The sequence below is a fragment of the Myodes glareolus genome, chromosome 11, assembly GCF_982192425.1.
Source record: "Myodes glareolus chromosome 11, mMyoGla1.1, whole genome shotgun sequence".
Lineage (NCBI taxonomy): Eukaryota > Metazoa > Chordata > Mammalia > Rodentia > Cricetidae > Myodes > Myodes glareolus.
Genome location: NC_142036.1, coordinates 47,461,504 through 47,482,613, shown reverse-complemented (window position 1 = coordinate 47,482,613; position 21,110 = coordinate 47,461,504). Strand labels below are relative to the sequence as shown.

At 37.1% G+C, this 21,110-nt stretch overlaps 1 protein-coding gene across 2 annotated transcripts in view; it reads left to right on the top strand.

The window, feature by feature from the left end:
* The window catches only part of Pals1 (protein associated with LIN7 1, MAGUK p55 family member), a 43,437-nt gene that overhangs the window by 6,565 nt on the left and 15,762 nt on the right, over positions 1-21,110 (top strand). For both annotated transcript variants that reach the window (XM_085697466.2, XM_085697465.2), the window contains exons 3-7: positions 10,459-10,667; positions 16,723-16,800; positions 17,062-17,208; positions 18,897-19,058; positions 20,297-20,374. In XM_085697466.2, coding sequence (XP_085553592.2) covers positions 10,459-10,667; positions 16,723-16,800; positions 17,062-17,208; positions 18,897-19,058; positions 20,297-20,374 — 674 coding nt within the window. The remainder of the gene's footprint in view (positions 1-10,458; positions 10,668-16,722; positions 16,801-17,061; positions 17,209-18,896; positions 19,059-20,296; positions 20,375-21,110) is intronic.

The following is a 21,110-nucleotide window of genomic DNA, read 5'->3' as shown; positions in this document are numbered from 1 at the left end:
CATGTTACGAAGGCCTCTGTCATCTCTATTTCAGAGATGAAGGAATTATCCAGTATTAGTGCACACATATAATCCTAGCTACTGGGAAACTAATGTGGGAAGATTCTGAGTTCCAGACCAGCCATGGTAAGACCTGGTCTTAAATAGAACGACAAAAGACACATTGACTCTCAGTCACATAACACTTGCTTAAGACATCAAGCTAATACTTAGAAGGGTCAAGTTTGAATTTGCCTGGTCTGGAGTTGATACTACAGCAAGTAGTTGTTTAAATAGAGAGTGATATCTAACCTGCACTTTGTGCCCCTGGCCAGGGCTCATGCTAACCCTAACTTGCCCATAAGCATCATATATGTCCTATATTTGTTCCTCCATGAGTCTTTTTATTTCAAATATGGAGCAGTTTCTATTCTATCTCATTTTCTTTTCTTTGGGTTCCCCCCCTCCCCAGATGGTTTCTCTGTAGCTTTGGAGCCTGTCCTGGAACTAGCTCTTGTAGACCAAGCTGTCCTTGAACTCACAGAGATCTGCCTGCCTCTGCCTCCCGAGTGCTGAGATTAAAGGCATGCACCACCACCAGCTATTCTTTGGTAATTTTTTAAGAGTGCCTATTTTAGATGTTTGTGCTTCTGTTTTAAAAGAAATCAAAGATAATGTATGTTAGACTTCCGGGGCAGCTTAAAGAGACAGAAGACAGAAAGAAACCCGTCTGACCTCAGCAGAAAGGACTGTTTGACGCAGGGAAGGACAGACCTGGATGTGTGTAGGTGGTGTTCTGCAAGAGGGAAGGGGACTTGAAGTTTATGTAGGGTTTTGGGAATGGGAAGTTAGGTGCAGCTTTAGGGACCTAGGCACAGTCTCTATACCTGCTGGAATTGTTTGTCTAGACAAGGTCATTTTATCTTTTGAAACTGCCTTGCCCTGAATTCTGCCTTGCTCCTCCTACCAGGAGCTACCATGATTCAGTTTTTAGGATGCAGATGATAATGGTGGCTGAGTTAGGCAATGGTGATGAGGGGACAGGGGCTGGAGTTTCATTTTAACAACTCTTAGGGCAAAGGGAATCACCTTGGTCAGGGTCTGGCAGAGTTTGTTCAGGCTTTATTCCGACAGTGTGGTCAGAGATAGGGAAGTCTGCTGCAAATGTCATTACAGTGAGAAAATTTTGTATTTAGTATATTTATATGAAAGAATTTTAATGTCTCCCTGAGGGTTTTGTTAGAATAGAAATACTTCATTTCCTATTTCTTCTTGCTTACCCTTCCTTTCTCATCATCTCTCCCTTCCTTTACATTTCTCCCTCCGTCGTATAGTCTAGACTGATCTGTTATTTGTTTAAAATCTTAGTGTGTTTTAAGATTACATTACTTAGAATCAGACTGTTTACATGATGTTTATAGATTAAGCCAGATCAGTTTAGGGAAAATGTAATGTTCTGTTTTCATACAGAAGGTAAAATAATTTCTAGTTTTATTATTTGTTTTTTGATTTCTCATATCCTTTTTTCTCACTATATTGCTCAAATTGGTCTCACAGTTTTTGGGTTCAAGTTATCCTTCTGTCTTCACCTTGCTAGTAAGTTTCCAGTCCTCACCTTTCTCTTCTTTATCCTCTTCCTCTACTTTTGCCTCCTCTTCCTTCCCCCCACTACTAAGCAACATTTCCTACTTATTCCTGTTCCTGCTCGTGGATTCCATAACTCACTTTTCTACAGGTTGAAAAGACAACTGTTCTTTTTCCAATTTATAATCTGCTGTGGTTTTCATTAATACATTCATTGTGGCCTTTGAACTTAAAGCTCTTTAGAATAAATTGAAATATAGTGCCAGGTGTTAGTAATTTATTTCTTGGAAGATTTAATAAATCATAATAAAACTCATAATTTTGTGTAGAAACTAAAAGATATTTCTAAAGAAGTGTAATAGTGTTTGCCAGATATTTTTCTCTGCTAATAATCTCCTAACACATCAGACTATAACAGAAATACTCCCTGAAAATTAAGTGTCTGCTTGTCAGTATTTTAATTAAACACACATGACAGGAGTTGACTTCAGCCTTTTCACAGCCAGAAACAACAGTGTTGTTTCAAGTGAGGGAAGATGGGGCAACTGGTTTATTTCTGTGAGAAGACACCTTCAGTTCCCACATGATACCTCATTTATCTGTGAGTAGACAAAATATTCTATAGGAATTTAAAATGTGACGGGAAAGTATTTGTAAATTTGGTGATGTATAGTAATAAAGGTTTAAGAATAGAATTAATACAGAAAATACTTAGAAGGGATAAATTGAAATTTTTTTTAAAGTAGTCAGAATTCTATCAAAAATTAGAAAACAATGATTTGGAAGCTTAATTTCGAGTAAATAATACTGTTATAGGTTGTAAGAATTTGGGTTTATTAAGATTTCCTTAATATTGACATACGTTCAAAACCTTTTATTACAAATTAAATGAATTGTTTTGTTCTCATTTATTATCAGAGCAAACTGTCTTGTAAGATAAATCCTGAAAAAAGTGTAGATTAGAGTAGAAGGAGATGTAATCAAGTAGTTCTCAGATGTTTCTGAGTTCAACTTCTGTTTTTATTAACAGTTATATAATTGGGGCCAGTATTGTGAACAAGTAGGCAGAATGAAGGAAATAAGCTAGAGAAAACTGCTTTCTGCTACATATGTGACTGTGTAATTGGTACATCCTTGAAGTGGCAGCAGGAAAGGACACACACACAGGGACACACACGGACACGGACGGACACACACGGGGACACACACAGAGTGAGTTGTTTGATAGTTGTGTAGGAAACTCTTGAATTTTGTGGTTAAAACCTCCTGATTTATACCAGATATTTTAAAGTGGAGAAAAGAAAGAAGTGAAGAAAGTAAAGGTGGGTAAAGGATGAAATGAAAGGAACGCGTCTCCTGCACATTCCTGATATGAACCAACTTTTGATCAATGTGGATTGATCACGAGGCTACAATTCTGTCCTACTGTAATAAGGTTTTAAAAATAAAGTTTCTTTAAAGTTAGTAAAATTTCGGGGTCAGTGAATCTTTTTTACATTGTCTTCCTTGTGATATTACTTTCGCTGTCAGATGTTTGCTTGGCCTACTGTAGGTACTTCTGAACACACCTTATTGGCCATATCTCCATTGACATTTGTTTCTTCCGCAAATGAAGTGATAAACCAATGGAAAATAGGTTTAAGTGTCAAGACCATTTGAAAAACTTCTGAGTCAATTGCTAAAATTAGAGCTTCTGTAAAGATTTAAGAATTCTTTGGAATATGTACACACTCCTATAAATTTTGATTCTTCAACATAATTTTACTAAAAATAATTCAGTGCTACATCTTTAAAACTTTTTTATACATACCTAAAATTTGATTCTACATTATTAAGTAATAGTAATTTTTAACTTTTTCCTGTCTTGCAAAGAATTGTTTCTTTTTTTCTTTTTTTTTTTCTTTTTTTAACGGCATGTTAAATGCTGACAGGAGCAGGAAAGATGGCTCAATGGATAAGAGCACTTACTGTTCTTGCAGAGGGCCCACAATGGCGGGTGGGGTGTCAGAGCCACTTGTAAGTCCATTTCCAGAGGATCTGATGCCTACTGATCATCAGTGACTCCTGCATGCATGTGGTACACAAAACTCATACCCACACTTTAAGAAATTTTTATTGTCACTTAATTACTATTGACTTTGGACAAGTTACTTATCTTTCTGAACCTTGGTATTAAGGTTTTCTTGAGGCCCAAATGGAAGATTGTATGTAAGCAAATGGTACACTTGTATTTGGAGATTGTTGTTATTGTTTCTATTTGTTGCACTGTTGGTAGCTTAACCAAAGCCTGGCACATACTAGGCAAGCAGTGTTGTTATTATGTAAAACTCTGTCTCTAGAGTTTCTTTTTTTACATTTAGCTTAATGAATAATTACTGTTCAGAATATTTCTTAAGTTTCTGATTATTTTAAACAAATTCACACTGGCCTAGTCCACTAACAACAGAAGTTCAAAGATCTGAATTGTGTGTTCTTGAGTTTAAAAAGAGAAAAGAGTATAACTGCTTAGAGTGAGCCAGGCTTTGGGATTGATCCCTGGGAATCTCAGTGCTGGAATAAATTTTTAGATTGTCTACTTATGACTAAATGGAAGTACTAAGTAAAAATGAGATTAATTCACAGAACACAGCTCTCGTGCTGGGAAACAACCCTAGAGATGGAGTGCTTTAGCTCCTAGAGGTAATTTGAGCAATTACCTAGTTCTGTTCCCAGTTCTAGTGAAAGACTGGGGCCTGGAGAGGTGACTCAGCAGCTAAGAGAGCATTGGGCCCTTGCAAAGGACGCAAGCTCAGTTCCTCACACCCACATGCCTGTAACTCCAGCTTTAGGGGACTCTGATGCTTCGACCTCCACAAGCACAATCCCAGATGTGTGCACAGCCACACAGAGAAGACATACATATAAATAAAAATAAATTTAAAAAAATGTTCCCAGATTCTTAAGTATTTGAAAATAGACTCTTGCTTCCTTTTACCTATTTTTGGTTTGTTAGTCTTTCAGAAAATCTCCTTATAAAGCCCAAACTGGCCTGGAACTCCCTATGTAAACCATGCTGTGTTCTAACTTGGATATTTCTGCCTCCCACTCTGAACACTGGAACTATAAAGTTGTGCCCTCATGCCCGATCCTATTGCCTGTCTTATAGTCTTCAATCTGTTTTTTATTTTTAGGAGCGAGCCAAGACTAGAAAAAAGTCAGGAGGTGAATTTAAGGAGCTGTGTTTTTTTTATTATATGCCAAAGCCAATATACTTGATTTCTGTTAGCATATGTAATCAACATTTAAATAACATGAAATATTTGATATGATAGTGGAAACTTAAAATAATTTCTACTGAGATTCAAGTAAAGAAGAACTAATTACACTGTAGCAGTGAGGAATTTAATCTAGATATGAAGAAATGCTTTATAAGAAAGTTGTGACTCCCAGACTTGCCATGCTACCTCTGCTGCCCTGTAGAATATCACCCTCCTTGGCCTGTGTACCTCTCTGCCTCAGCACTCCCTTTGTCTGCTTCCTGCTCGGCCCTCACAGTCTCTCTCACTAGCCCTGTGGTTCTTCTATTTGCTTTTCTCTGTACAAGGTTCTTCTTTGTCCGTTGCCCATGTACAGTGAGGATGAAAGAAATCTTATTCTGTCCTTTGTGTTATTTCTCTTTCATCTCTGTCTTGGGTCTTGTTTTGCTTTGCTGTGTTTTAAGGTGCTAGAGATTGAGCTAGTCTAGTGGATTGTAAGTATGTTCTACATGGGTGCTCCCCACTGAGCACAACCTAACCCCGTCTTCATCTTAATTTCAGAAGAACATGTCACATTTGACAGGACAGATTTTGTTCTGTCTAATAGGATGTTTTGAAACTCCTGACATTGTTTACTGTTAAAGAATTTATATAGACAGAGGTTACAGGTGTAACCATCAGAGAAGGGAGTCTTCCTTCCTTCCTTCCTTCCTTCCTTCCTTCCTTCCTTCCTTCCTTCCTTCCTTCCTTCCTTCCTTCCTTCTTTCTTTCTTTTTTGGATTTTCGAGATAGGGTTTCTCTGTGTAGCTTTGATGCCTGCCCTGAAACTCGCACTTGTAGACCATGCTGGCTTCGAACTCACAGAGATCTGCCTGCCACTGCCACCACTGCCTGACTAGGAGCATTTATTTAAGTAGGTCAGAAGTGAACTGTCCTGAAATAGCATATTAGCATATAGTGTATTAGTGTAAGGCCTTTAAAAATTTACTGTTTAGGACAAAACTTTTTTTTTTTTAAGAAACTTAAAACTAAATATTCTAATCTTTGAAAATAAGTATTTTGGGTGAGGAGGCCAGCTGGGTGAAGACACTTGCTACTGAGCCTGGATGACCTTAAGTTTATACCTCTACAGCCGATGTAGCAGGAGAGCACCAACCTTTCAAGTTGTCCCTGTAGCTACACACACACAAAGTAAATAGAAAAAATGAATGTGTATGTGTGTTTTGCCTACGTGTGTGTTTATATACACATATATTATGGGAAGGTTACAGCTAATACCTACCCACCTCCTGGAACATGGTCTCATGGACTATTTACCTGGATGCAGAAGCGCTTCCAGGCCCCTTCCTCTTCCTCTCTGTCTCCCGCCTACCTAAGTTCTGCCATATCACCAGGCCCAAAGCAGTTTCTTTATTAACCAATGAAAGCAACACAAAAACAATAGGACCTTCTACACCATACATGCATGCTATTGTATTTGTGGTAGAATTCTTGGACATACAACTCTTCTAAATTTCTTTAGTGATTTTTTTTTTTTGCAGGGGAGGGCAGATGTGTTCATATATGTGCACATATGTATGTGTGCTCGTGGTGTCTGGAAGCCAGAGGTTGACATCCAGGGTCTTTTTCAATTGTTCTTTACCTCATTTTATTGAAGCAGGGTCTCTGACTAAACCTAGAACTTGCCAAGTCAACTAGTGTAGGTAGCCAGTTTGCTCCAGGAGTCTTGTCTCTCCTTCACAGGGCCACCATAAGCAGTGGGTGCTGGGCACCAGAACCCTGGTCCTCAAGTTTGTGCAGCAAATACTTTATACTATGAGCCATCTTTAGTTATTGTTATAGATACTTTCAATTAAAAGCTATTATTCTAAAATAACAATGCAATTATATTCAGTGTGTTACACCTAAGACTGCAGGAATATCAATATAATCAGTGAAATCCCTGTTATTATGGATAAATTAATTGAAAAAAGAAATGCAAATGATCATGTCTTACAAAAATATATTCACCAAAGAATAAAAGATCAGTAACCCTTAATTTAGTATGTTTCAAAACAGACACTTATTGACAGAGGTTTCTGTCCCTCCTGGTCCCGCAGCCGTGTAGTCCCAAAGAAACACACATAGGTCTACATCAGTTATAAACTGCTTGGCCTATTAGGTCAGGCGTCTTATTAACTAACTTTTACATCTTAAATTAACCTATAATTAGCCCCATGGCTTGGTACTTTATATCAGTGAAGCATTCTCATCTTGATTCTTCTGCGTCTGGGTCCCGACTGCAGACAGAGCCTTTTCTCTTCCCCAGAATTCTCCTATTCTGGTCACCCCGCCTATACTTCCTGCCTGGCTACTGGCCAATCAGTGTTTTATTAAACCAATACATGCGACAAATCTTGACAGGGTACAAGACCATTGTTCCACAGGTACTCACAGTCATTGCTTATAGCAATATAAGTTGGTACAGATCTGGGAGGCAGTTTAAATGGCAATGTGTATCTATCTAAGTCTTAAATGTTTCTACTATCAGTAAGCTTACCTTAGGGGTTTATTCTAATAATTGGTATTGCAGTTACAAAATTTAACAGTGTCCCTATGTAATTGGATTTGCCCCCCCCAAAAAAAAACTGGCAAAGCTACATAGTATGTGAGAATGCCAGTAATTATGGCAAATAGGTGAAAATATAGCTAATTTTTAAAAATATATTATTAGTATGTCATTGTTAAGTAGCTTTAGTGTACAGGAGAGATTTCCCAACAACTTTTTAGTCTTAAAAATAATTTCATTGTCCCTGGAATTGCAGAGACCCTGCAGTTCCCTTTTCAACTAAGGTTACTTATTAGTTTCAGTCCACAGTGAAGCCTGAGGCACCTCACTTGTCTCATTTCTCAGACAAACACCCTGAGCCTCTTTTAACAGTCATTAGCAGTTTTAATAAGACTCCCTGCTCTTTGGGAAGTATCTGTAGTCCCAAAAAATTGTGGACAGTTACCTTAACTGCTCTGTAGATTTCATAGTTTTTTCTTAAGTTACTTAAATGTTTTCCTGTATTGCTCTAAAGATAAAGTTCTTTTTTAATATGATCACCCCTTAGAATTTGATAGATTCGTAAAATCTATATTCTGATCTACTCTTGTAAATATAACAATTGTTTGTGCCTAAACTCTAGCTCTCAAGTCTTATATAGCTCTGGAACAAGTTCCTAGGTCAGTATAGTTTTTCCCAGTTTTGATTCATTTTAAAATGTTGATAGCCATGTAACTTTTCATTGTGCTGTGTAGTTAATGAGGTGTTTGTGTGTGTGCTCACTCACACACAGGACAAAAAATAAGGGCCACTGGGGCTGTTTTGATTTGGGAGGGAAAGATAAGAACTTCAAGAATCTACTGAAGTACTTTTAAAACATGTTTCAAATTTAACTTGGTGGGTACAGGTGCATCCCACCAAGCCTGACAGCCTGAATTCGACCCACCTAATGCAAGGCAAAAATTGATGCCTGCAAATTGTCCTCTGACCCCACACACATGCATTACACACACAAATAAAAAATTAAATGTAAATTTAAAAAATTTAACTGCTATTAAATGGTGGCATACAATATGAATGAGAGTTGGTAGCTTTTCTTTAGAACTAACAAGAGTTCAGGCATTTCCCCATGTGACTGTACATAACAGTGCCCACTATATTGTGTCTTTGCCATACTCATTTACAAGTTTAGTTTTCATCAAAATCACAAAAGGACTCTTTATTTTAGAGAAATAAGAATGGAACATATGCCAAAAATTATGAAAAATTTTGAGAATCAAAAATTTTTAAAGGCTTTTAAAACTTTTTAAAACTCTCTCTCTCTCTACACACACACACACACACACACACACACACACACAACCATGTTGGGGAACGGGGAAAACTACAAATAGTTCTTAAGCATTTGTGTCTAATCATCAGCTGGAACATGAGTACGCTGTGTATGCGTATCAGTAGGCATGAAAACCACACAGAGACCAGAAACTTACACATTTTAAAAAACATACACACACATTTATTAGTTTTGTAGACAACAAAAGGAGTTGCTTGGCTTGTTTGTTTTGTCTGTTGGGCATCTTCTTAAGCGGTGATCTATGTGGGAGTGGACCAGCCTCTCCTGTGCTGTAGGCCCTGGGGTGTGTGGGAAAGCAGGCTGAGCAAGGCATAGGGAGCAGTCCAGTAAGCAGTGTTCCTCCATGGCCTCTGCCTCAGTTCCTCCCTTCAGGTTCCTGCCCTTCTTACATTCCTGCCCCGCCCTCCTCAGGTACAGACTGTTTCCTGGAAGTGTAAGATGAAATAAACCCTTTCCTGCACAGGTGGCCTTTGGTTCTGACGTGTTATCAAAGCAGTGGAAGCCCTAAGGTGTTTGTAATATGAAAACACCTCATTCTCTCTACTAAATCAGTTTTGCAAATAATAGTGAATATTAGTAATGACATTACTAATATAATATAAATTAGAAAAAATATCTCTAAAATGAGTTTGGCTTTTTTTTCTTTCTTTCTTTTTCTCAAGACAGGGTTTCTCTGTGTAACAGTCCTAGCTGTTCTAGAACTCGCTTTGTAGACAAGGCTGGTCTCAAACTCACTGAGGTCCTCCAGGCATATGCCACCACTGCCTGACTGAGTTTGAATTTGTTTTGTTAGTTAGTTTGTTTGTTTTCTCCAGAGGGGTTTTTCTGTGCTGCAGCTCTGGCTGACCTGGAATTCACTTTGTAGACAAGACTGGCCTCAAACTTGGAGAGATCCGCCTATCTCTGCCTCCTGAGTGCTGGGATTAAAGGTGTGCACCACCACTGCCTGACGAGTTTGTCTTTTAAATAGAATCTTAAGTAAAAGTTCTATTTCTAGGAAATTAAATTCATTTGTTTATTTTATATGTATAGATATTTTGCCTGTGTGTATGTCTGTGCACCATCTATAAACCTGGTGTCCACAGAAGCCAGAATAGATTGTTGGATACTCTGGAACTTGAGTTACAAACAGCTGTGAGCTGCAATGTGGGTACGTGGGAATCAAACCTGGGTCCTCAGGAAGGAGCAGCTCTTAACTACTAAGTCATCTTTCTAGTACCTGTTTCTAAAAAACATCTTGACAGACTCTCAGGCAAATTTATATGTAGCAATGAGTTTTTTGTACTGAAATATCTATTATTCCTTATAATAGTTAAAATGGAAGCATCCTAGATGTTGAACTTTAATGATTATTCTGAGTTGTGCTTTAGCTATGTAAAATATGATGGACCTACCTATTACTTGTAATGTTCTTCTAAAAATAGTGATTTGGAAAAGCAAATATACTGTTAAATGAAAAAAAGATGCTAAGAGGTGAAATTTTTCTAGATGGTTGAATTGTTGATATTTTTATTTTAATTCTGTATTCCCTCATTTATTTTTATAGTAAGAATGCATTTTTCTGATTAAAATGCTTTCTTAATTAAATGCAAGTTATTAAGTTTTATAGCTTTAACAGTTATGTAGCATTAGTAAAATAACAATGATTGACATTTAAAACTATGCAAGCTAGTTTTACCCTAAAGACAAAGTTTTACTGGTTTAAGAAATTTATCTTAAAATGTGTTGAATTTAAGCCAAAACAACTAATTTGGGAACAACTTTCCTTTTCCTACCAGAAATTGAAGACTTGTTTTCCTCGCTTAAACACATCCAGCACACTTTGGTTGATTCCCAGAGCCAGGAGGATATCTCACTGCTTTTACAGCTTGTGCAAAACAGAGATTTTCAGAATGCGTTCAAGATACACAATGCTGTCACGGTGCACATGAGCAAGGCCAGTCCCCCATTTCCTCTTATCGCCAATGTACAAGACCTTGTACAAGAGGTACGTGTCTGAATGTCTTGTTGACATCCACTGGCTATTTATTAGTCAAAGCAGACTATGACAAGGCTGAAGTCATTATTGTCTGAGGTAATTGATAATGGTTACCTGCTAAGAATTGTAATGGGAAATGAGAAAAAACTGCTGCATGCATTATGTTCTGAAAGTATTTATAACCTAGTTAATACTGATCATGAAGAGTTAATTTATGTATAAAGTAAATATAGAGCGTAACATGTTTCAGTTTTAATACACTTAGTATAGTTTTCTGTGACCATTATATATTATAAACTCAGATAAAATAATCCTTAATAATCGGGAAATATAAAAATAACTCTTTATTGACAATTTGGGGATTTTTCTTATGAAAATAGTATGTTGCAGATCATCAATTTCTATTATTTTATGTGTGCATGTTTCACCTGCATGTATGTCTGTGTACCCTATGATTGCAGTGCCCATAGAGGCCAGAAGAGTGTGTCTTATCCCCTGGGACTAGAGTTACAGATAGGAGTTACAGAAAGTTGATAGCTGTCATGTGCATGCTGGCAGTTGAACCCAGGTCTCCTGGAAGAGGAGCCCATGCCCTAATTGTTCACCGTCTCTCCAGCTCATATTATCCAGTTCTACTGCTCCATAAAAGTTTCTTTTTTTAATATGTTGCTTTTAAATTCTAGGTTCAAATGCTAGTTGATGGTCAGTGTTTAATGTGTCCCAAAGCGTCTTTCACATTGAAGGTTTTAAAACATTACAAATAAGCTCTGATTTTGGAACATTATACAATATGTCATTATTATAGAATTTCAGGTTATTTTAATCTTACAAAAATACTTCTGAAAACATCAAATGTATTTAATTGAGTCCACAAAATATAGAAAAGGGAATGGAGTGAGTACTATTTGTAAGAGCTACAGACTATGTTAAGTTAGGAGATACTTTATATATGAGCATAGTTTCCCTAAGGGAGGTGTTTTCCTGGTTGAAATGCCTAAAATGGCAAAACTTTACATGCAGTAAAGATCTACTGTTGCCCAGGGCAGAGTGACATATGGATCTGTTTATAGAAAGGAAGAACTAGCCATCTATCAGAGTTTCAAAGAGCTGTTGGACTCCTATTCTGTGAACTCACCTTTTACTGTTGAAATTAGTTGCATGATATTCTTTTCATTGAGAGAATTGTTGAGCACCAGGTATAGCTTGGTGTTCTAACCATATATGAGGCCCTAGGTTCAGTTCACAGCATTGCAGGAAATACAGGTTTTTTTTAATTAAAACTACCACTTATATTCCATTTATTTAAATTTTTTGTTTAAGGTAACTTAAGTGGTTTTGCTGAAAGTTTTTTTTAAAAACATATTGCGACAGATATGGTATCTCATAGCTTTAAATCCAGCACTCAAAGGCAGAGGCAACGGATCTCTAGACCAGCCTGGTCTACAAAGTGAGTTCCAGAAGAACTGCCGAGGCTACACAGAGAAACCCTGTCTCAAAAACAAAACAAAACAAGGTTTCTCTGTAGTCTTTTGGAACCTGTCCTGGAACTCACTCTGTTCGAGGCTGACCTCAAACTCATAGAGATCCACCCGCCTCTACCTTCTGAGTGCTGGGATTAAAGATGTGTGCCATCCCCGCCTAGCAAGATTAATTTTTTTATGCATGTGAGTACTCTATCTGCATGTATTCCTTTATGCCAGAAGAGGGCATCAGATCCCAGTATAGATGGTTGTGAGCCACCATGTGGTTGCTGAGAATTGAACTCAGGACCTGTGGAAGAGCAACCAGTACTCTTAACCAGTGAGCTGTCTTTCCAGCTCAAATTTACACTTTTTCAAAAGAAAAGATTGATAACTTGAATTTCATGGAATAAACTTTTGCTTATCTAAAAACATCTATGAGTAAAATGTAAGCCAACATATCAGGAAATAGAATTTAATTTTTCTTTTTTTTTTTTAAATACTGGGGTGTGTGTGTGTGTACGTGTGTGTGTGTTTGTGTGTGTGTGTGTGTGAGAGAGAGAGAGAGAGACAGAAACTTCTGTTGTGGTAGCATGAGCACAGAATTGTGGGGAGACAGTGTGGCATATATGTGAACCAGTGGTTTAATGGTGGACCCTAAAGGCATGAGTAAGATCAGGGCTGGAAAAGAGGCAAGAATCAGGTGATGCTTAATGCTAAGGATCTTATACTCCATCCTATAAGTGACTAGGAAAGAGGCAGTGAGGATGACGGTGGTTATTTATAATTGAAAATCAGATCAAAATAGTTATTCAATACTCTTACAAAACAGTTTGAACAGTATGATTTCATGTTGGTAAAAGTAGGTATAGAGATAGCTACCAGGTCTGATTATAGAGCTCAGTGCTAGAGTGCTTGCCTAGCATGTGTGAGGCCCAGGATTCAGTCCCAAAGACTTTACAGAAACAAACAAAAAGTTGCCCCTCTGTGTCACTGGACTGCACATCCTCAGATTCAGCTTAGTTTTCTGAAGGAATTTAAATTTGTACTGAACACAAACAATACTACACAGCTATTATATTAGGTATCATTAGTAGGGGAAAATTTAAAGTATATGAATGGGAAGGCCTGCTAGTTACATGCAGATCCTCTGTCTTTTTGTGGAAGAAACTCAAGTGGCTTTGGACTTGGGTATGGAGCAAGAGTTCCTGTAACTAATTCTGTGCCATACTAAGTAGTAACTATATACATAGAGATTTCCTTGGTGTGTGTGTATGTCCAGTTTTATTGAGATATAGTTTGCAGTTGTTAAAAATTGGTGTTTTGTGGTTGGCTCAGTGTAAATAACTGTGTGTACACCTGTGAATTCTTCCACCTACCCACAAGTTACTAAAACATCCACCATCCAGAAAGCTTGCTCAAGTCCCTGGACAGTAACTACCTCTTGTATTCTTTTGCTCCTTTTGGTATAAGCTAATCGGCTTCCTGCTTTACTAATTTGCCTTATGAACATGTCAGATAAATAGACAATATTTACTCTTTTGTATCTGCATTAGTTATTTTTCTTGTCAGTGTGGACGTACCTGGTATGAAACAGCTTAAATGGGGAGGATTTGTTTGGGCTCACAGGATTTGGGAGGTCATAGCTTATCCTGGTTGAAAAGGTGAGGCATTGGGGTAGCTCATTGTGGCAGTAGAATGTAGGACAGCCGGCTACGTTGACTTGTGGTCAGAAACAGACTTAGATGCTGGAGACAGAGTTAGAACCCATAATGCATACACACATAAACTCAGTGGTCCTTACCTTCTGTAACCTTACAAAGCAGCACCACCACTTGAGGATCAGATGTGCAAAAACATGAGCTGGCGGGGGTAGGGGATCATGACACATCAAACCATGACAGTGTCTGATTTCCTCTGCTCAGTGTAATCTTGAGGTTCAGCTCTTCTGTGCATATGTCAAATTGAACCCAACAGTTCACACATGAAGCACATTGCCACTCATTTGAGTTCAGCCCTGGTAGTTAGTAATAGTATTTTATTGTGTGACTATCCCACAATGTGTTTGGTCACTTGAACCTGTTGAAAGAGATTGTTTCCTATTACCGGTTCGATTTAATTGTTTTTTCCATTTATTTGTTTATTGTGGAGTGTGTGTGTGTACATGCTGTGGTCTGAATGTAGCGGTCAGAGCAAAACTTTGAGGAGTCAGTTCTCTTCCTCCACCACGTGCATTTTGAGAATTGAACTTGGGTTGTCAGGTTGATGGCAAGTGCCTTTACCACTGAACCATCTTGCCAGCTTTCCAGTTACTGATCCTCAAATATGAGGTGTAGTTGTGTCTTTTTAATATATTCTGATTATAGGCTTGTGGGAAGGGGCCAGTAACATATAAGAACAGTCCTTCAGTTCCTTCAGCCTTGTAAATTCAGCTAAAGATGTGTATTGACGCTAGGTTTTGGGGCTTGCTGGTAGTGAAGGGAGTATTTATCAGAGTTCTAGTTTTCTTGTTTTGTTTTAGTTTTTCAAGACAGGGTTTCTCTATGTAACCCTAGCTCTCCTGAAGCTAAGTCTCAATCTGTAGACCAGGCTGGCCTCAAACTCACAGAGATCTGCTTGCCTCTACCTCCTGAGTGCTGCAATTGAAGGCGTATGGTACCACTGCCCGACTTATAGTTTTTTTGTTTTGTTTTGTTTTGTTTTAAAGAAAGATTTCAGAGATGTCTAAGAACTGACTTAAAAGTAGAAACAGTTTCAAAAGAAAAGCATTGTCTTATAGTTTCTAGTTATCAAAACTAGGGGCAGAGTAGTTTCAGTACGTTGTTAGGCAGCCCTGATCTACCTGGAACTCACAGGAATCCTCCTGCCTGCGGAGTGAGGAGATTAGAGCATACACCACTACACCCAGCACTATCACAGCATTTTAGGGTTTTTTTGTGTGTGTGTATGGTGTGTCTGTGTGTGTGTACACACATGTGTGTATGTATGGGTGCTTGCGGGGACCAGAGGAAGACATCAGAACCCTTTGATCTGAAGTTACGGGTGGTTGTGAGCTGCCTGCTATGGGTGCTGGGCATCAAACTCCAATCCTTTACAAGAATACAAGCACTCTTAACTGTGGAGCCACCTTTCCAACTCTCCTCACTGCCTTGGTATGCTTGATGTGGTAAAAATTGATCCTCATCTTGTCGTCTGATAGGTTTAATTGGAGAATTGCTAATAAAATAGCCATAAGTGATACAGAATTTCTGTTTTAATCCTTGCTTACTCTTTAAATTTCACTAATAGTGATAACTTTGGTTTTGTAGTCCACATTGTTGTAGTGTACTGTTTTGGAGAGGCTGTGGGGTTCAGAGGTGCATGGGCAAAAATGAGGCCTGAACAGTAAGAGCACACAGTATAATCTTTGGGAGAAAGTATGTTCAGAGAAACATACCTGCCTCAATATTCATTGGTAAGAGATTGAAAATTGCAAATAAGAGGACTTCATTTTTAGTTCAAGTAACTAGAAGCCAAGGAAATAAGAAAGAATAATTAAATTTCCTAATAGGAAGAATAGATAATCATTACATTATAGCTGATTCTTTGAAAAGGATGGAAAAGTAGACACTACCTATGGTCACTTAAGCCATCCAGCAGTATTAGGAAAGAAAGAACACAATGCAGACACAGATTGAGGTCATTTAGTCAGCCTTTGAAGAGGCTTCCATGATTGAGGTCAGCCTGCCTATAAAGACAGACACAGTGGCCCGAAAAACTTACCATAACTGTGGGAGTTTTCTCAAGAACACATTGTCCATTTATCTTGTAAGTGTATAACTTTAAATTGACATCTCAGATTTTTGTTTGTTTGTTGTGTTGTGTTGTGTTGTGTTTGTTTTACAGGGTTTCTCTGTATAGCTGTCCTGGAACTAGCTCTTGTAGACCAGGCAGCCAGGCTGGCTTTGAACTCATAGAGATCCACCTGCCTCTGCCTACCTAGTGCTGGGATTAAAGGCGTGAGCCCTGCCTGGCGACATCTCTGATTTTTAATGTAGTTTTTTTTAATATTTATTTTATTTATTATGTATACAATATTCTGTCTGTGTGTATGCCTGGTGGCCAGAAGAGGGCACCAGACTCCATTACAGATGGTTGTGAGCCACCATGTCGTTGCCGGGACTTGAACTCAGGACCTTTGGAAGAACAGGCAGTGCTCTTAACCTCTGAGCCATCTCTCCAGCCCCCTTTAATGTAGTTTTTTAAACCTCTAAAGTAGCATGATAAGTAGCTGGTAGAGCAGATCTTCTGTCTTACAATCATTAATGTATTTTATGCTGTGTTGGGAGAAACATTTGAAATGGAAATGGTTCATTTGCAGATGTAAATACCACATTTGGAGTATGCTTTCAAAAAAGTGTAATTTTTACCCATAACAAAAGTGAAGAGTCTGTGGGAGACGGTTTTTTATTCATATATTCCTTTAGTGTTTTTCTTCACTATAAGTGCAGTGCTTTTTTTTTCATTTTGATTCTCACTTAAAAGTAAAAGTACTATATTACATAGATACTATGTTAATATGTTAATTCCTATGAACCAGAAAAATAATTTTTTTAATTTCTTAGGTACAAACTGTCTTAAAGCCTGTCCACCAGAAGGAAGGACAAGAATTAACTGCTTTGTTAAATGCTCCACATATTCAGGTAGAGAAAACACAAAACATTGTATATGTTTCTAGCATTTGTGTTTGTAGTCCTCTCTGCAAAGTAATTGTTGGGTTATACATCTTCATATGTGAAACTATCCTAATCATGTTTTTAAATAGATTATTTTAAAATTGGACAAAAAAATCCTTGTATGATTATCTGGCATTTTAAGCCTTTAAGGACTTGGTCATAATACTATGTGCATGAGGAACTACGGTCGTGTTCTTACTTAAAGTACTGTGGGTTTCTTTGAAACAGGCACTTTTACTGGCCCATGATAAGGTTGCTGAGCAGGAAATGCAGCTAGAACCCATTACAGATGAGAGAGTGTACGAAAGTATCGGCCAGTATGGAGGAGAAACTGTAAAAATAGTTCGTATAGAAAAGGCTCGTGATATTCCATTGGTAAGTGTTCCCACGTCTGATCTGAGATTTTCTTCTATACAAAGATCTCATATGGTACACAGTTGAAGATCCTGTTATGTTCCTGGAGAGTTTTCTCTTTGTGGGTTAATTTGTTGGAGTTCAAATATAGTCTTGCTCAAGACCCTTATTTGGTTGAAAAATTAATTTCATTGCCTGTCCACTCATAATTTAGTGAAAATAAAAGCTTATGAAATACTTATTGAGGGTCAAGGAGTGATAACTTACCTTTTAGAATGACAACTGGAAGATATAATCTTTGGGAACTAGGTAGGTGGCTTCATTGGAGCATGCTTGGTTCACAAGCATAAACATCCGAAGGTTGCACCCCAGCACCTCTGTGAAGAGCCAGCATGATGGCATGTTTGTGATCCCAGCTCTCAGCGACAAGCAGACTCCTCTGGAGCCTGGCAAGCCAGCAGCCTAGCCAAATCAGTCAGCTCCAGGTTTAGTGACCTTGTTTCCAAATATAAAAGTGATTGAGGACTTTTACATCGCACACACATACACACATATACACACACAAATAGAGTAGTAAAAATATTTTTAAAAAAAGAATGTGTAAGCAGTTTATATAACTAGTTTCTTCCAGACGATTAAAACGGAAAGTTTTGACAATAATAATGTAAATTCTTAAGAAAATTAGGTGTTTGTAAAAGATTTGTTTATTCACTGTGTGTATATGCTTGAGTGCATGTATTTGCTGCACATACACGCAGGTACATGAATGTGCCAGGAAAAGAAGTTGTAACCCTTGGAACTGCAGTTAAAGGGGTTTGTGAGCTTCCCTGTGTGGTTATTGGGAACAAAGCCCAGGTCCTTTGAAGGAACAGCAAATGCTGTTAACCACTGAACCCCAGAAAAGAAGTTTTATCTTGTTGCTTACATTTCTAGCTTTTGAGTATATTTTTCACTGTTCTTCTGATTTGCATAATAAATATTAGTATTTATTACATTTTAATGTGAACTGACTGCAGCTGTAATTAACATTTTCTTTTCTCTTTTTTCTTTTTTTTTTTTTTTTTTTTTTGGTTTTTTAAGACAGGGTTTCTCTGTCGCTTTGGATCCTGTCCACTCTTTTTTGTTGTTGTTGTTTTCTCGGGACCGGGTTTCCCTGTGTAACAGTCCTAGCTGTCCTGGAACTAGCTTTTGTAGACCAGACTGGCCTCAAACTCAGAGATCTGCCTGCCTCTGCCTCCTGAATGCTGGGATTAAAGGCATGCGCCACCACCTCCTCCTAGCTTGATTTTCATAATTAACCATATTGTTATTTACCCCTTAATTGTATTTTGTATTTTAAGAAATTATTTATAGTTAGTCCCTGTGTGTATTGGTTATGCCTAGATGTTTTCTTGCTCTTGGAATAGGATCCAGAAGAAAACAATTATGATTTGATTTTTATGTATTTAAACACTGAGTACATTTTTCTGTTATTATATGCATCAAAAATCTGTGTCATTTCAGAATTGTAATGAGTAAAGTATTTCTGAAACAAAGTGTTTTGGGGGAATCTTTGCTTTCATGTATAATGAGTTATTGACCGTAGCCATGTGAGTGAATTTATTCTCATATAAAGACTAATCTTATTAGATTAAAAAATAGGATTTAAAATGAAATGCTTAACAAAAAATTACATTTTTATGTTTAAATTAGATGTTGGGTGTTTTTAGGGTGCCACGGTTCGTAATGAAATGGATTCTGTCATCATTAGCCGGATAGTGAAAGGAGGTGCCGCAGAGAAAAGTGGACTCTTACACGAAGGAGATGAAGTTCTGGAGATCAACGGCATTGAAATTCGGGGGAAGGATGTCAATGAGGTTTTTGATTTATTGGTACGTTCAGACTGTAGAATAATAATTGATTCATTTAAAAATCTACTTTGTTATTAAACTAGAAGGGATTTTTTCAGAGCATTTTTTCAATAACTGGTGAATATAAGATAGTCTGGCCTAACTTTACAGTACTTGTCAATTTTTGTTATTTTATGTTTGGTTTTTGTTTTCTTTGTTTTTATTTACTTTGAGCCTTATTATATAATAGCTTTATTTTTTCCTTTTATTATTTTTTAAAGATTTGTTTTTATTTTATGTGTGTCTATACACCCAGTGAATGCCTGGTGAATTAAATTAAAATTCAGTTTCTTATTCTCACTAGCTACAATTGAACAAGATTTATTGTGTAGTTAATGGCTATCATCTTGATAGCCACAGCACATTTCTGTTGAGCAAATTCTGTTGAGCAATGCTGGCATAATCAGGTACTCACTTCTAATTACCTTTATAAAAAGAGTTTTTTAAGATTTGCTTATGTATAAGTGTTTTGTTTGCATGTATGTATGTGTTCCATGTGATACATGCCTGGTATCTGAGAAAATCTGAAAAAGCCATGAGATCCCCTAGAGCTGGAGTTCCATATGGTTGTGAGCCTCCCTATGGATGCTGGGGATCAAACCCAAATTCTCTGCAAGATCAATGAGTGCTCTTAATTGATGAGCCATCTTCTCTCTTCCCTTCCTTCCCCCGCTTCCCATCTCTCTCTTTCCTTGGTTTCATATGAAATTCTGGCTGTCCTGGAACTTACTATGTAGACCAGGCAGGCCTCAAACTCAGAGAGATGCACCTTCCCGTACACCCTGAGTACTGGATTAAAGGCTCAGAATAATTGTCTTTTGAGGATGGCTTTTGATCATATTATATAGATGTACAAATTATGATTTTTCTTTTTCCTTTTTGAAAATAAGGCCTCACTCTTAATCTTGGCTGAAGTAAAACTCATTATTTAGCCTAGACTGACCTTTTTGGTTCTGTCCCATGTCCTCCTAAGTGCTGGAATTAACAAGCATCAACTAGTACTCCCAGAGACAAACAACATTTATATTCTTAATTATTTAGCATCAGTTCATACAGTAGTATGTCTACTACCTATTGATGTCTATTGTAAAAGCTACAAAATATCCATATCCATATTTTCACCAAATTGACTAGGATCATCCTGTTTAGGGAATTTGATCATAAGATTGTGGGATGATTTTCATAAAAATTTCTAAAGTAATTCAACCTTTCTGTTACAGTCTGACATGCATGGTACTTTGACATTTGTTCTGATCCCTAGTCAACAAATCAAGCCTCCTCCTGCTAAAGAAACTGTAGTAAGTAAAGTTTAAATATTTGTTTATTGTTCCTTGACTTCTATCTACTTTTTGGTATTAGAAACTTCACTGAATATAGTGTGTTCAAGTAAAAACAGAGAAATTGAATGATTTTATCTAAATAAGTATAAAATATCAACATTTAAAATTTAGTAAACTCAGGACTTTTTAAATGTAAAATACACAACACACTTCAGTTTCAGAATTTTTATTATTCTTGACATTGCTGTTATCGTTATATAGTTACAGTTGACTTTAGCTCAGTAACAGAAAGGGACTTTTACAAACATATATAGCTCATTACTGTCGTGTATTGCTGCATGTTAAATATTTAACTTACCTCTACTAAATGATAGACTTGATTACTGTACAACACAGCAATTTCTATTAAGTATATATATTAATTGGAAACATATTCACAGAACAACTTGGACATGAATATTCATGCAAGTATATAATAATAATAATAAATAAGAGCTAAAAAGTTTTTTAAAAAAACTTAACAATTGCTTTCAGCAATCATAAAATACTTTTTATATTTTATTTTATATACTTTAAATCATCATAAAGTATACTTTATCTGTCTGTACACTGAGATATTATTTGATAAAAAGGCTAAAATGTGAGTATATGCTACAATAAAGAAGAGTTTGAAAAACTTATGCCGATCAAAAGGTTCATTTATATACAATATCCAAAAATAGGTAAATCCATAAAAACAGAAATTTATCAGTGG